We start from the raw sequence: 12,517 nt of genomic DNA on the forward strand, positions 1-12,517 counted from the left end.
CTGGTCTATGCTGGTGGTGACTGGGACACACATGACAGCCCCCGGCGCCTCCGTGCGTAAAATACCTCAGAGCCTTTCCTCCGGTGGTGGAAAGCCTGGTGAGGCGAGGTTACTCAGAGTTTCGCGCAGACGAAATGAAAGCCTGGGTATCGAGGCTACTCAGAGCCTTATCTGTCCGTCACGTCACAGTGCACCATTCCTGAGTTGTCTCTGCATGCAGGTTGCCGTGGACAATGTGGGACAGGAAGTGATGGAGCCATGCTGGAGGCTACACTACAGGGCAGGCTTTCTAGACTTAAACATCTAACCAAAAGAAGGTGTATGATATATAGCCAGGGTGTTGTCGTGTGCTTGCATGTTGCAACGCTATATAAGGCTCAGCAGGCAGCAGCATAGATCTGAATTTACACACACACCTCCAGGGAAGAAGAGTTACCTGATAACACAGTCCGAGGACAAGATGCTTACAAAAAGACAAACAGATTTGGACAAAGGTATGTTAAATTACTCATTCCTTTCTCAGTTTAGCTAAACGTTGAACAATATTAGCGCCTACTGATCAACATGGAAACTTTAGTTTGACTGTGATATTGAAATCATAACGGTCACAACAAGTTGCTATGCTTAGCTCTGGACCAGAGCTAGCTGTAGGTAGGCTATGTGTGTTTCTCTCAACTAGTACTGTAACTATAGTAGGCTAGTAAGGCTACCGTCCGCCCGAATGCACTGTACGTGTAGAGTCTGGGGTTTATGCCCAACTAGGATCCACGACGTAGAACGCTTTACAGCCTAATCTGGATTGAATGCGTCTTTGATGATCTTTCGTCATTAGTTTGAAATGCTCATGATGACAGAATGAACCTACCTGACCGCACAGCTGAGCTGATTGTATAATCATGCCACAGTCCCACACCCAGTGTAATGTTTGTAAACATGATTGATTGAATGTAAAAGGCACATGGTGGTACTTACTACACTACACTGAGTAGTCAGAGACATTGGTTAAGGCTATAAGTAGCCTATTAGACAAAAATCTATTTTACATTGGATTTGAGACATTCTTATTTCTGAGAATATAGTTGGCAACCTGCCTGAAGGTTGTTTTTTTTTTTTTAGATAAAGTTTTATTTTTATTTTGCCTACATAGCGGTTTGGACAAGCATGTCAGCTGAGTTGCATACAACCATTTGACAATTCCAATACACATTTCATGTTTGTCAACTGCCCAAATTTGTCCTTTTTTATTCCCCTACATCCATAGGCTACCCCCACCCCAAATGGCCCACAGGTTGAACAAGTATAGATAGGAAAAGATACATTGGACTTGTGATATAGTTATTTATGATGCTGTCAGTGACGGTTCATAATGTGTTTCTTACGTACACACAATGTCAAGGATGTATAGTGTTTAATTGTCGCATCTCTGTCCTCTGGCTCTTTGCTCCAGCTGTCTCATTGGTGGTTGCAGCACTGTTCATATTGATCACATTCACAGTGGTCCAGAGCGAATCCCTACCAGATAACTTTACAACACATGACCCTCCCATTTCAGAACACATGCTGACAACTGAACTTAACAATGGTAAGTGACTTCAGAGAATACAAAGCATTGTTAACTGGAACATGCATTACCATTATGCATTATGTGGGGAACCAAAATTATGAGAGATACCTGCTTTGTTTATCTCTCTTTGTAGGAAGTATGGAGGAACCTCGAGTGCTGCAAATGCACAGTCCATGCAGGGAGGAACATCTCCACTATTGTTTCAATGATGGCCGGTGCATATACCCACAAGACACCAACATGCCTTCTTGCGTGTAAGATATGAAGCAATTTCTCCCACTCCCTCCCTTTCTCTCTGTCCCTCTCATTTAACTGGGAAAGCATCTGTGTCATTTTAGATTTTACTATTTTAGCATTGTTGGCTATTCAAAAATACAGATATACAAGCACAGTCACAGGCACAGCGAGTCTACTTCTGCTATTTTTGAACACTTTTGAAAAATGTTGAAGGTGTGAGAATATACTGATTTAGAACTTAGGGCATTTGTATAGAATCAGCCTCAGGTCTAAAGGCGTTAAAGCGGAGATGTATTCACACGTTTCTCACTGTGTCTGCAGGTGCACGTCTTCATACAGTGGCGTGCGGTGTATGTATCTTGTATCGGAAACTCGGACGAGCTCCAACTATGAGGGAGTGATCATAATCATTGTGGGAGTGGCCCTGCTCATTCTTGCCATTGTATTAATATATTTCTTCTGTCTCCACCGGAGGTAAGTGCTGAACCCTACTGATAATGATAACTGATGTGTATATACCATACCGTATGTGTATATATATATATATATACACTCACACCCGCGTTAGTTGTGCGGGAACGCCTACAAAGTGGCAAAAGACTCATTTTATGCATACCCTCTATTGTGTTGTGCCACAGTTGGCCTGATGAAGACCTCTGGTCAAAACACGTTGGCTCACGTTTGACAGCTTTCTGTTTTTTATTAGTTCTTTTGGAATAAGCCAATGAACTTAGATCCAGTCTTCCCCTCCTCTATCGTGTGGTCATTTTGGCTATTTAGATGATTCAGTACATTCTGATTTAGTGCTTGATGACTGGCTTACATGGCATTACTTGATACATCATACCCTATATATGAATAGAGACGGCACCCGGAGGAAACCCTGAGGCGAAATGGACATAGTGGCCGAATTTGGTATTGCAGTTTGGACACAAACCGTGAACGCGCTGGTCCGTTGACTATCATTGCGCACGTTCATGATGACACGTGAGCGCTGTTTCATAAAAAGTCCAGGAAGTATAGTGGAAATCTTGAAATCCATCTCATGTGAAAACGGGCACTCATCTTGTGTGGTGTTCGAGCAAGCTGTGGCAAGCTTTCATGTCATTTTTCAACAATCTTTGGAATGTACTGGTAGAGTAAAATTTCCATTTGGTGAAAACACCAGAAATCGAAGTGATGGCGTGATGGTGTAGAAAGAGAGAGCATAGAGTGTGACAGCGCTCTACTGGTCAGGATGTTGTCGGGCAAGCATTGGTTTCAACAAAGGGAGTGACCCTCACTTTGGATCGAGCCATCATGTTTAGATTAAGAGATAGATGTGCAACTATGATGTAAGTAAGTCAGAATTAAGATCCTTGCTGGAAAACGGCAGAATCTGTAAAACGCAGCAGTGTGCACTGTGCAGACACCTTTATCTCTGGGTGAGAGTCTTCTCTCTGAGAGAGAGGCACACTGACTGCATGCATATACTGTACAGCTGTCTTTCAATACGATTTAAATAAGTGCCTGTTTAAGAAAAGAACAAGCGATTAAGTTCACATTTCAAGTTCAATGTTGTCTTGAATTTTGGGCTAGAAACAAATCTGCAACCTCCACCTGATAATTAATGATTGAGAGAATGAAGGAAGGATTAGTGTGAAATGCAGCACATTGTCAGGTGTGTTTTGCTAGTTGGATTGGTGTGATGAAATCTAGGTTTCCTACCTATCTTATTTATTTTAGCTGGGCAAATTGACCATTATCATCAGTGGAGAGAGAATGATTCTGCATTATTTTACAATAATGGGATCAACAAGTAAAAATGTGTCTGTTACACCAGACCAGTTACTGTATGTAAACATCATGCAAATCCTCATTGTAATATATTTTTTCTTTTCCAGGTGTGCCAAGTCTGCCAACTCGGAAGGGTTAATTAAACATGAATCTGAGAACTCGGTGTAAGCTCTGTAACTTGCTGTTACTTTCTTTGTTCTCATCACCACCACCACCAGAATACTGTCAAATGTAACTCAGAGGTTCCGTTTGATGTTTTTTCACTCTCCAAGTCAAATTAGCACTGAGATAGTGATAATAAGTGGAGAGTTACAGTGAACAACTGATTGACTGCAGTCAGTGTTGAGTAACCAAGTGCATTGTTGCATTCATTTTATTTGCATGTCTTGCTGTGATTGTGAACGACAAAAGATTCAATGGTTGTCACTGTCAGTTCAGATGGCAGCCATGAGAATAAACAGGCTCAATGAAAGGGGCATTCCACTCATTTTCAACATTTTTACTATGTCATTAATATACCTTAGAGAGCTGTTGTGTGGAAATAATAAAAAAGCATTAACATGGTGAAATACATCTTGATGACATCATCAAGATGTGTTTCACCATGTTAATGATTTTTTTTCCAGACCTCCACTTTTTATTTCCACACAACAGCTCAGGTATATTAATGACAGTAAAATGAGTGGAATTCCCTCATGTCTTGTTAAAAGGGCCTTAAGAAATTGTGTTTATGCTGCTGATTTTATTTATTGTGATATATGAACTAATTTATTAATTTGATCTTTAAAAAAAATGTTTTCTAATAAAGTCATAAAAATATGTTTTGTTTTGTTCCTTGAAAGTTTTGGAGAAAAAAAAACAGAACTATATATAGTCTACACAGCATTAATGTAGATGAATACGTATGCAATAATTCGTTTACTGTCTAACCAAGGAAATATTAATAGTCTTTATTTCATGCATGATAGGGTGAGTATCTGTAGGAAGGTGTTCATGAAAGATAATTCAATAGCCTGAGGCTATAGTTTACCTCGGGAAGAAGATAATTCAGTGTAGCTTGAAATTGTCCCACTGCTTGCTATTAAAGAACCTTCCTATTATTTCTCAATTGTAGAAAATATCTTGGCTGCTATATATTGCTTTGACAAACAACAATAAAACCGATGACGGTGACGGATTTTTTTTAAATTAATCACAATGATCGAGCTATCTATGTATTTTAGTTTAGGCCTCTTGCTGTAGTCCTTTATTTACAACACTATTAACCATTAGAGAGTTGATTGTGCGGCTGCTGTGCTGCTGCATGTATTTTCCATAACCATTAAGACATATAATTATATGACTAATCCGGGACCGGGCACCTTTACAAATATTGGTTGCTCTGCAGTGCAGGATGGGTCTGTGTTCTGTTATTTTCTTTCCTTTCTTCTACCCCCTCCCCAACGAAAAAGGAATGAGTCGACCACCACGCCCAAACTATAAAGTGTAGTTTTCAGGTGTTCTCCGACAAAAAAGGTTTTCGTCAGCTCCTGAATAACTAAATGATAGGCTTCGGACAGGAAATGCCCACAACAAGGTAGTCTACTCTCTGTCGCGTCTCTGTCTGTCTTCCCACGAAAGCACCATTGAAAAGGACGGTTCATCGTTCGTTCCGCAGCCGCTGTGTCGACTCGAGTCACTCGACCATGAAGAACACCAAGCCCTCAGCTCTCCTGCCACTTTTCGGTATGTTGTTTAGGCAGGGATAGATCTATGCGTGTTGTCTACCGGCGTCTACTTTGACTGTTTCAATTAAATGTTGAATGTTGATCCACCATGTGGGATATGGGGTGTTGTTGGGCAACTGCAAAAGTAATGAAAACATCACATTTTAAAGATATTTGCGTGATTTATTTTTACCAAATCATCTCACTTTCATGGCTAACTGTATATTTATTTTTGCTTCACACAAGGTTTAATAGTCCTACACCAAATAGAATTTAAATAGACTAATGTCCTGACTCCTGTACAGCCTATACTAGGCTAAAACATTGGGATGTGTAAGTGTAATAAATTCTTTATTCTGTTATTCTGTGACTGTCGTTAACCCTATATTATAATGGGTTTATGACTTAATAGAAGAATGTTAAGAGAGGGCAACCATGCTGTAGGCCTACATATATATCATATACCGGTAGTATGATATTCATCTCTACCCATAAACTAGTTGAGCATCTGATTTATATTGTTGGTCAATGAATTATAACTAGAGCGGTGCCCATTGGAGCCTCTATACAGAAGTGCCCACACCCACATATTATGTCTGTGTCCCTTTTATGCCCATATCCATCTTGGACCGTAGCACATGCCCTAGTACGCGACGATCTTACAGGTGTATGCAAAGGCTCAACTTATGTAACTTAGATAGCATTTTCTGTAGACATAGCACTATATAGTATATGCATAGTTCTAGACCTAGACTAGACCTGTACGTGCCCGTCGGCCACCGGCCTACTTGAGAACGATGCAACTTGGGAACCTAATAATACCCGTTGTGACCTTGTCATAGCACCCGTTTTAACTATCTGTCTGTGTCCCTTTTGTGCCCATACTGTAAAGTATATGGAGATCTCTGTATCTGTCTGTCTGTGTCTGAAGTGCAAACCGACTGTGTAAAGTGGACTGGTTAAGTAATCAATAGACAGGTGTGAGATGTTGCCATGGCAATCAATTGGCTGAGGCAGAGGCTGGAAATTGCACAGGTGAGGGGACTTTGGCTGATTATCTCCACTGGCAGAGCCTGACCAGAGCCTTTTGTTGTCTTTCTGTACAACGGTGTGTCCCACAGACTTGAGGCCGGGCACTGCACGCCCTGTGGTGGTTTGGAACGCATGTGTCGAATTTGAAGTCGGTGGGGCAAACGGTTCTCCAGTTACGTCGACAGAGACGTGGCATTTCTAGTAGGATATATCACTGTTACGTTCTTAGCTTACGTATGCATGATTCATGATAACTATTCTTTATTATGATGTATTGCCATGTTTTTGTTCTTTCTTGCTTAATGTAAATCGCTCTGGATTACGATCGTCTTATGCCTAAATTGTAATGTAATTATATGGAGTTCTTTGTCAGGCATACCCAAATATGGAGTCTATGCAGATGGCAGAATGATGTCAGAACAGGCCAGCTCCATATATGGACACTGGGCAGGGGCCCTGGGCAGGGGCCCCGGGCAGAGCCTTTTTTGGGGTGGTTCTGGACAACCGTGGGTCCGACCGACACCGGGCACTGCACCCCCTGTGATGGGGTGGAACACGTGGGTCGAATTTGAAGTCGTGGGGCGAACGGTTCTCGAGTTCCGTGGATTCCAGAGTGAGACGTACACACACAGAGAGACTTGGTGCATTTATAGTTAGATTGTACCCAACAACCAATACGTTTGACAATAAATAATTTGTGGTATATAATAAAGTAAATTCTTCCTCATGCATGCCTGAAATCCTTAAAATATTTAACGTTCGCCTCAAGAGAATGGAAATTATTGTGAGAAAAGGGATGACCGAGTGAATACATTATTTATGACAATAAACAACACATCATAGGGAGACCAAGGAAGCCAGGTCTTGGTTGGTTTTATGCCTGCGATACAGACAGTCCATGTCTTGACGAAGCATGTTATTCTTTGCCAAGCCTGGAGGACGTTAGCGCCTAAACATGCCACCATCACCCAAGCCGTTCAGACTGGTACAGGAATGTGAAGCAATTAATAAGACCAACATCACATCACGTCCTTTTCACTGCATAATTGTTTACACAACAATATCTACACGGGTTGTCAAGCAACACTTTGACACCTTGAACTTTGAACCATTCCTCCTGTAGCTTGAAATGTAGGTGTCCTGAATAACATATAATATTACATGTACATTGTATTGAAAAAGAGCCAGGATATCATATCACATATCACACTCATATCACACACTGCGGTGCAAGAATACGTGTCAACAACAAAAATAATCACCATCTATATCATTTTTTTAAACCCAATCATAAATCAAATCCACAGCCTGAGAACCACAATATTCTTGACATGGGTAACATTTTCTGTTAAACAGGCGTCATGCTGTTCTGGCCTTATGCATTCACAAAGGGTGTCTCCTCATTACAGCAAACCACAGTAAGCAACTCCCCATCTACAGGTATGTAGCCTACTCTGATGACTGTGGTGTTGTTAGAACTTCTGTAGTCTGTTGTGTTTCACAGCACACATCGACATACACAGACTACAGGGCAGCATGTTCAAGATGTGTGACAGCCTAGGCAGCACATATATCAACATATACATTTGTTATCTGCTTATAGTTATTCCATGGTTGCAGCTGTGACGGGACGTTATGTTGACATTACTGCCTGCGCTAGTCCACTGTATCAGGACGTACAAGTGGTTGTAAGTGTATAGAATACAGGGAGGAAACCCACTGTGGAACATATATACTTATGTGCCTTTTATTTTTTAGAAAGTGTCAAAGTCCAAAATCATAATATGCAGATATTATAACATTGTGTATAATGGTATAATACGGATATAGTGGCACACGGCGGTACTTTATTGACAGTTCTGTTTGATGGTAAGGAAATGTACTGTGATTCTGTGAGAGATGGGAGATTATATAAGAGGGCTGCCAAAGCGCTACTGATCTGAGGAAAAACCTGTTCCATCGCCCAGAGGAAAGATGTCAGTGTCGGGGGTTGGGTAGGATGATGGCTGGCAGCACTGCCTGACAGGGGCATGTGATTATGCTTTCCTCATTGCCTAAAGACTTGCCATAACTCATCTCATTACTGATTTATATCTAGTGGAAGAGCACCCTCGAGTGGCGAGGTCGATGACAGCTGGCTGTGGCTCTGGCTTAGAGCAATACTGCTTCAACAATGGCCAGTGTATGCTTCTTCTGGAAGTCAATGAATACCACTGCAAGTAAGTGTGTCAAATGTTAAAGTAATGTGCCACTGTCAAGTATGTGTATGTTTTTTTTAGGGGCGTCAGCCACTCCTATATGCCCAGCTTTGTGTGTTTGTGTGTGCTACATTTGTGATGATTTGATTGGCTGAGCATAGAATGTGACATATGATGATGTATGATGATAAGAGCGCCCCTCACTTCCCTCGGGTGTGATTTTTAAATTATTTTAGTTAGGAAAAGTATGATGACCTGCAAAAATAAGGATGTCAGGTTAAAGGTGGTTAACCGTGTCGATCCACACAAACGTTTTTGAGGGGCGCTAGCTCCTCATATGCCCAGCTTTGAGTGTTTGTGTAAACACAAACATTGAAGACAAAAGGAGGACGCAAATTGTGCTTGGCCAGAATGAGATGATGTATGATAATGAATGATGATAAGAGCGCCCCCACTTCACACAGGTGTGATTTTAGTATTACTGTATACAAAGTGGCTTACAAAGTGCAATTTATAGCTCAGACTCTGAAGATAACACATTGCTGTCTGATCCCAGACATCACTGTAAAGGCATGGCTCTTGAAAAGATCTCTAGGAGAATGGCTGTAGTGTATAGTCTTGCATGTTTGTACAACTACTGTACGCTCCGCTCAGACAATCTGTCCCTGCTCCTGGTTTGCTGATCTAGTGATACAGTTAGACCGATAAAGACACAGGGGATAATGTTGAGAAACAGTGACGCACATATTCCTTTAATCTGTAAAATATACAAACCTATTTGCATGTGTGCTGACTTGTCTTTGTGTTGCAGCTGTGAGCGGGGCTACTATGGCCCCAGATGTACTCACATGGAGCTGGTCAAGCAGCCGGTAGGAGAGGAGCAGGTGGTCCTCATCATTGTGTGTGTGGCTCTGCTGATTATAGGGCTAGCTGGAGCCTTCTACTTCTACTGGAAATGGTAAAGGCTGATGTCTCGAGCTTGTGTCTGTGCACAGTGCAATGTGATGTTTGATGAAAGATTGAGGCAGTTAAACCCTTTTAAGATGCAGTTCACACATCCCAACTTTGTGAGCAATATAAATGTTTGATCAATTATGCCCTGTCAAGTATTTGTCTTGCCTATAAAGGAGTTTATGTTTATGTTTATTGAAGGATCCCCATTAGAGACACATGACTGAGCCTCTAGTCTTCCTGGGGTCCTGAATAAAACAAATACAATACCAAATGTACAACTAAAAATACAATTTAAAATAAAACAAAATAAAAACAAATACAAAGAACAAATTCACATTATAAAATCAAAAGAACAAATTCACAAATCACAGTTCACAGTTATGTACTTCGCAAAGTGGCAAGGTATCTCTTGATATTCTTTATTAAAGTGATTTTGTTATGTATCGTAGATAAGATGTTTTTGGGCAGAGCATTCCAGAGAGTTATTGACCTATACCAGTGTGTTTCTTATGTTTTATAGTACCTTGAACTTGGCTCTGTCTGTGTCCTCATTAACAATTCCATGATCTATTATTATAGATCATGCCACACCTGCAGGAATATGCTAATGTGTGACGTCCCAGGAATAAACAAACAAGACTATATCTGAGTCACCACACCTGCTTTCACAGAGAGGGCAGTCTGAAGGCCAGTTTCTGACCATATTTAAGGCTTTTTTCTCTTTTTTTGTAATTTTCTAGGTGTAAGAAGAGAAGCAGATGCTCCTTCCGACCAAAGCATCAGGGATACCAGGGAGTGCAGAATGCTTAGTGTGTGTGTGTGTGTGTGGTGTGTGTGTGTGTGTGTGTGTGTGTGTGTGTGTGTGTGTGTGTGTGTGTGTGTGTGTGTGTGTGTGTGTGTGTGTGTGTGTGTGTGTGTGTGTTGTGTGTGTGTGTGTGTGTGTGTGTGTGTGTGTGTGTGTGCGTGTGCGTGTGCGTGTGTGTGTTTACCTGTATTGGAATTTGAGAAATAGATATTATGAGGACACATTTCCTTCAGGTTGGGGTTAATGTTAAAATTAGGCATTTAGAGGTTATAGGTTTAGGGCTTAGGGTTAGTTTTACAGTATGTCCATTTTCTAGTTAGTTGCTCATGCAGGTGTGATACAGTATACATACAGTATGTGATACTGTCTGTCTGGTCTTTTGTAAGCTAAGCAAAGAGAACCAACATTTCCTCTTTTCCCAAAAGTCCTTCTGAACATAACGTTACCGGGTAGTACACTCAGAAAGTACAGTACTTTAATAGTTACACCACTTGGCCCACAGACATGCGGATTAATCACAGAACACTATATAGGAAGACAGATTATGAAACAATTCAGTTAATTTTCAAATGTCCCTTAAAACATTCAAACTGGTAATCTATGGATTGAATCAGTGATGCACCTAAAATATGTCTACTGTGACAAGCATCGGCTTGCAGAAGAATATTGTGCTGCACTTTGGTGCCAGGATGACGCACATTAAACAGGAACGTGATATTCTGTACGGGAATTCCATGTAAATTCTGTATCAGCTCCACATATCTTATTCCCTTTTTTTAAATTTGTTCTCCTATTTCTCCAGGTGAGAAAAAAAACACACACACACACACACACACACACAGCGCACGCACAGACACACAGACACACACACACACACACACACACACACACACACACACACACACACACACACACACACACACACACACACACACACACACACACACACACACACACACACACACACACACACACACAGCATCATGTCCCTATGTTGCAATACATTCCCGAATTCTGCCTTTTGGACAGCCCTGAGCAATTACGTGCCTCTATCTGTTGGGAGTTTTAATACATTTAGTGTAGATTGGCTTGCAATATCAGTCATCATCTTTAACAAATTACCTCTCCAGACAGGTTTTGTTAAGTATTCGTTCACGAAATACTTCACTCTATGGGATGTTTCCCTTGCGGAGCAAAGGGCAGAAACTTCAGTCATGAACTCCCACAGCACATATAGCTCCTAAATATGTACTGTGGGTTTAAGAGCGATGACGTAGACGCCCTGCTTCTCGAAGCGTCTAGTCTGCGTCTACGTCATGCGCGCTCATTCGCTTTCTTCTGCCGAGCTGTAAGGACAGACTTCTGTTAATAGAGTCAAGTGTTTAGGGCAATTTATACCTTGAAAATCGGACAAGAGTGCAACTCGAGTACCGTGAGGTTCCCTGATACTTGAACTTTCTTCAGACAGAATTCTTCGCAAAGAAACTCTGCAGAAACAAAGCTCCTAGAACGGTTAAAACCTAAGTTCTAAAATAAAACAATTCGAAAAGACCGCCCTTTTCAGAATAGGAAGCTAACATCAACTACAGCTAGCGCCGTTGGCGTTAGCTTACAGCTAGCGCCGCTTAGCATTAGCTTAGCAAGGCACTAACTTCCTATTGATAGCTATCTACAGTTAGCATAGCTCGAGTCTCACTAAGGTGCTATCTTCCTAGCTCGCTCGGTTTACTAGCCAGCGCTAGCATAGCACCTTCAGCGTTAAAACTAGGCGGTGTTTTACGGGGCCCCTAAGCCCGTTTTCGCCAGCCTAGTTTTCACATAGAGACTCCACGTCAAGTTAGCTAGTGTTCACCGAGGCCCATACAGCCCTTTGTTCGCTAGTCTACCTTCACGTTAGCTAGTTGGTGTTGACTAGGCCTGTAAGCCAGTTTTCGCTAGTTCAGCTTCAACTAAAACTACACGGCCAATAAGCCAACTAGTAAATTAGCTTTCTCTACGTTCGCGGCTAGTAGGCCCTTTCACAGAGTCAGCTAATTCCAGCTTCCTTCACGTTCCGGCTATTAGCCCTCACACGAAGCCAGCTAACTCGCGGTCCCCTTCTCCACGGAAATTCCCCGGGGAAGGAGGCAGCAGCAGCGATACGCCGCTGAAGAGGCCTCTCTACCCCAGAAAAGGAGAAAGAAAAGCCTCAGAAGTTAGCTAGTGTTCACCGAGGCCCATACAGCCCTTTGTTCGCTAGTCTACC

The 12,517-nt window shown here is 41.7% G+C and overlaps 2 protein-coding genes across 3 annotated transcripts; both read left to right on the plus strand.

The window, feature by feature from the left end:
* Window positions 1–315: 315 nt before the first annotated feature.
* LOC308316406 (epigen-like) lies at window positions 316–3,952 on the plus strand. Of its 2 annotated transcripts, none has more exons than XM_080765017.1 (5): window positions 316–494; window positions 1,448–1,582; window positions 1,698–1,818; window positions 2,123–2,275; window positions 3,685–3,952. In XM_080765017.1, exons 1-5 carry the CDS (start codon window positions 356–358, stop codon window positions 3,743–3,745), a joined length of 609 nt encoding a protein of 202 aa, XP_080621143.1. In that variant the 5' UTR covers window positions 316–355; the 3' UTR covers window positions 3,746–3,952. The 2 variants fall into 2 exon arrangements, with proteins under 2 accessions (XP_080621143.1, XP_080621144.1); XM_080765018.1 differs by having other exon boundaries at window positions 1,553–1,582.
* A 4,456-nt stretch (window positions 3,953–8,408) lies between these two features.
* Window positions 8,409–10,295, plus strand: LOC308317166 (proepiregulin-like). Its single transcript, XM_080766000.1, has 3 exons — window positions 8,409–8,534; window positions 9,325–9,471; window positions 10,208–10,295. Exons 1-3 carry the CDS (start codon window positions 8,443–8,445, stop codon window positions 10,275–10,277), a joined length of 309 nt encoding a protein of 102 aa, XP_080622126.1. The 5' UTR covers window positions 8,409–8,442; the 3' UTR covers window positions 10,278–10,295.
* The last annotated feature ends 2,222 nt before the right edge of the window (window positions 10,296–12,517 follow it).

This window comes from Protomyctophum bolini (genome assembly GCF_963924005.1).
Source record: "Protomyctophum bolini genome assembly, chromosome: 6".
NCBI lineage: Eukaryota > Metazoa > Chordata > Actinopteri > Myctophiformes > Myctophidae > Protomyctophum > Protomyctophum bolini.